The sequence below is a fragment of the Gavialis gangeticus genome, unplaced genomic scaffold (genome assembly GCF_001723915.1).
Source record: "Gavialis gangeticus isolate Ggan-Ray unplaced genomic scaffold, GavGan_comp1, whole genome shotgun sequence".
Lineage (NCBI taxonomy): Eukaryota > Metazoa > Chordata > Crocodylia > Gavialidae > Gavialis > Gavialis gangeticus.
In genome coordinates this window covers 15320651-15324902 of record NW_017729003.1, presented here as the reverse complement: position 1 = coordinate 15324902, position 4252 = coordinate 15320651, and the positions used below count along the sequence as shown (strand labels likewise).

The window sequence follows — 4252 nt, the reverse complement described above, 5'->3', positions numbered from 1 at the left end:
AACAGCTTGCCTAGGATCGAGGTAAGACTAACTGGCCTATAGTTTCCCGGGTCCTCCTTCCTCCCTTTTTTGAAGATGGGAACCACGTTGGCCCTCTTCCAGTCCTCCGGTACCTCCTCCAGAGCACCATGAGTGCTCGTAAAGCCATGCCAGAGGACTTGCAATGACCTCAGCCAGTTCCTTTAGAACTCTAGGGTGGAGATCATCCGGACCGACTGACTTGAAAACGTCCAGCCCCTCCAGAAGCTCCCTAACTAAATCCTCGCTAACCCTTGGCCCAGGTGTGCCACCCCCGGGGCCCAAGGGGGGCCCAGCAGGGAGGTGGCTGTTCTGGTCCCTACTTAGGAAGACGGAGGCAAAGAAATCGTTAAATATGTTAGCTTTGTCGTCTGGTGTGACAACCAAATTTCCCAACGTGTCCTGCAAGGGCCCCACAGCTACGGCTATATAGCATCTCATGTAGATGCTACAGCAACACAGCATCTCGTGTAGATGCACCCAGTATGTACATTCTGGTGATATAAAAATTCCCTAGGCATTTTAATTGGATATATTACTCTGCACTCCAAGTGGCAAGCTGTTTAATACTGCACAGTAAAATTGTTTAACCATCATATGATTCTATGATTCTAACATTTTATAGAAGCAGAATGTTGGCTGCCATGGTTCCACTGCTTTTTCCTGCGGCAGGTTTGGGTGTTAAGTCTGTGTTGTGTCTTCTGCAGGGTTTAGATTATAATTGTATGGGATGGTTTGGAGAGGGATGATCCTGCCTCAGGCAGAGGGATGATCCTGCCTCAGGCAGGAGGTTGGACTAGATGACCTCCGAAGGCCCCTTCCAGTTCTACTTCTCTTATGACTCTACAATCGCTGCATTTCAACACTGGATATACAGTGACTTACAAAGTACTTTCATAGTTTCATAGTTGTTAAGGGCTGGAAGTTGAGCTCTTTGCTTGTTTTAAGTATTTTGTTTTGCATGCATTCTGTCTAAATTAGTCTACTGCGCCCTAATGCCACACATGCGTAGATGGTGGCGCTTTACTATGCAGCAAGTTAGTCTGCTGCACAGTAAAGCATCCAATGTAGATACACCCAAGTATTTTCTTTTGGCGTTTTAAATCCTTATCACGTATCTACTATCTAAAACAAGATGTTTACCTTTTCCAGTTCCTTCCAATCATAATTTGTATTCCCAATCACCATTGCCTGAAGCTCACTGGGCTGGAAGAGTTGTAGAACCTTTCCTCCACAAACCTTGTGGAAGCCTGAATGGAATGCATTAAACAAGGAAGCCACTGATTTATTGAAGATGTAATCCACATAGGAATCAACAAATTCCTGTCTGTAGAGTGAAAAAACACAAAGCCAGTCATTTGAAAGTGGAACCTTTTGTTGTTTAGACACGCACGTGCGCATGCACACACACACACACAAGTGCACGCACACACACACACACACCTTTCTATAAATAAATCTTAAATGTTTAGTATAAAATAGTGATTCAAAAATTATATTTTGCCTATAGTCTATGGGCATAATAGAGACACCCAGAACATAAATAAGCAGAGCAAAATGGTACGATAGATATCTTTTGTGGCATTTTGACCATCTGTACTTGAGTACAAGCAGTTCCTATTTCTTGCCTGAAATTTTCATATTTTTACACATTCCCAATCTACTCAGTTTACTTATAGTTGTTGGATTTTTTTTTTAATCCAAACATCAGTTTACAAGTATCCTACCAGCAAGTTTTTTTTTTCTGCCATGGTAATACATGCTTTTTATCAAGGACATTACCACTGATCTAAACAAAAAAAAAGATCCTTTGAACATGCTTTGCAAATAGCTTGGTATTTGTTTAAAGAGGTAATCCTGAAAATCTTTAGAAGTGTTACCTTCTTACCTAGCTATTATTCTGAGTATTATAACAAAATTAAAACTGTGATGGAGACTAATATGAAAATGAAAGGTATTAAGTCCTTGTGGGCTGTGTTCTGAGAGAACTGTTCAGTGGTACAAGACAAATCAGTGTAAACATTTATAAGGTACTCATGTTATACAAACAAACTTTTTGCCTCTTGCTTTTAATTTCATTTTCTTGAGTTTTGCATTGCCTTAAGAAACTCCGTTTTGTATTGCTCTGTAGCTTGACATAAGTGCTCGACCTTTATATGCTGTATGCGAGAGAGAATGAATGAGAGCGTGTTTGTAGAAAAGGAAAACATCAGTTGGTGACTGGCTGAAGAATGCAGACAGATAAAAGACCAAAACAAGAAGAATCCACCCCAGAACAGTGAGAGAACAACAGCAACTGACCTTCAAGGAAGAACACAGTGATAACACAGCAAAAGCCCAGAGGACTGGGTGAATTGACAAGGCTATAAAAGATGGGGTGAGATGTATCGATTTTAGGTCTTCTTCTGCATGTCATCCTGGAGCATCAGGTTGCCTGATGAGATGGACTGGCAGGAGCCCAGCTCCTACTCACGATCAACTTGGCTGGCCACTAATATGACCTCATTACTGATAAGACTGGTAATGTATACCAGCACAGAACAGAAACTGGGGGTATGAATGTGTGTGTGTTTGGGGGGGGGGGGAAGGGTCTGTGTGTGTGTCTGTGTCACATGCTTAATCAATAAACGCAGCATCTTGTCTTATCCTCTGTCATAAGGTCTCACTTGTAATTTGAGCAATTGGCAATTTGGGTAAAACTCATTCCAAATGTGCACTGGGCAGTAATCAAAACTTTAGTATGCATCTAATTTATGCAAATCTACAGCTAAACAATAGCATGCAAAATAACAAGATGATGACCTACAAGCACAAATACATAGGTCCCCCCATAAAGAAACCCCACAAAGCCTAGCAACACTGTTGAGTATTCAACTAAGACAATACAAATCCATGATTAAAAAGGAACAAACAAAGACTGCATGTCTATTACAAAAAGGTGTAAACTTCATTTCCACATGAGACCTCTAATCCTAATCCAGAGCATGCTCAAATTATATAGATATAGTATGAAATCAGGTTTACAGCTATCACAGCCAAAGTCAAATGGAAGTTCAAGACAACCAGAGTGGAATCCTCCCAAAATATTTTTTCATGATAGTAAGCCTAAAAGACCAACCTAACTGAATTTGGTAGAGACTTTATCTGTCTGAAAAACAAGAGGAACAGTAGGGCTACATGTATACCACTGCTGTTCTTCATTTAACTCTGTTTCAGAATGCAAACAAACTCATTTTTGAATGGGGAACCTGCTACAAATTATCAGATACAAATAACTAAATACTCCAAGAACTCTTATGTCAAACTGAACAAAGTCCCCATCTTGAAAAAACTGAGTTAACTAGAGCTTAATGCATCAGGCTTTCATACAGTTGTACTTTTGCCCAAACAGATACCTAGTTCAAAAAAGGGTAGGGGGCTTTATCATGATAAGTGGTGATCATTTAACTTATCAATTATCATCAACATTGCACTGAAAAGCATATGCTGAGGAGTTAACCCAATTCCCTAAACATCAGAAGGCAGTCTTGTGGGACTATGAAAGAATCACACACCATGTCTTTCTACACATGAAAAGTCCCTTTCCTACTTGTCTTCCATGAATTCTTTCACAAAGATCATAGACCCAGTGCTTCCAGAAGTGCTGACACTAGTCACTTTCCTTGGGAAAAAATATTTGCGTGTCATAAAGGAACTAGGAGAAAACTCCAGTATTCAAGATGTGTGATAAACAGGGATGCAATTTTTACTGAAGTCTCAGGCATCTTATGGAAGTACACAGAATAATAGAAAAGGAGGGTTGGAAGGGATCTCTTGTAGGTCATCCTCTAGTCCAATCCCCTGCATGAGGCAGGATCATTTCTATCCAAACCAACTTAAAAAATCCTTTGCTAATCTATTAGTAAAACTACAGTCAACCCTGAGACCCTAACATGCCACAAGTAAAGCAGGGGAATAACAGCAGCCAGTATCCTGCTGCCGCAAGGTTGTTACACTGAAGAGATCCAAGAGGGCCACATCCCCTGCTACCCCCACAGTTCTTACCAGTCTGACCATGGGGTAAAATTTCTTCCTGACCCCAAGTATGGTGATCGACTGACCCTGAGCAGAGGGGCAAGCCCCTGTTGTCAGGAATATCCAAGTTTTATTCCCAAAAGGAGCACTGCAAACCCCAGTCAATCCCTAGCCCTGGCTGAAGCAAGGGTCATCCCGGGGGGGGGGGGGGGGAAAGTGG

At 41.4% G+C, this 4252-nt stretch overlaps 1 protein-coding gene across 3 annotated transcripts in view; it reads right to left on the bottom strand.

Moving 5' to 3' along the window:
- Positions 1-4252, bottom strand: part of HERC4 (HECT and RLD domain containing E3 ubiquitin protein ligase 4) — a 106101-nt gene that overhangs the window by 7444 nt on the left and 94405 nt on the right. For all 3 annotated transcript variants that reach the window (XM_019507876.1, XM_019507878.1, XM_019507877.1), the window contains one exon: positions 1162-1345. In XM_019507876.1, coding sequence (XP_019363421.1) covers positions 1162-1345 — 184 coding nt within the window. The remainder of the gene's footprint in view (positions 1-1161; positions 1346-4252) is intronic.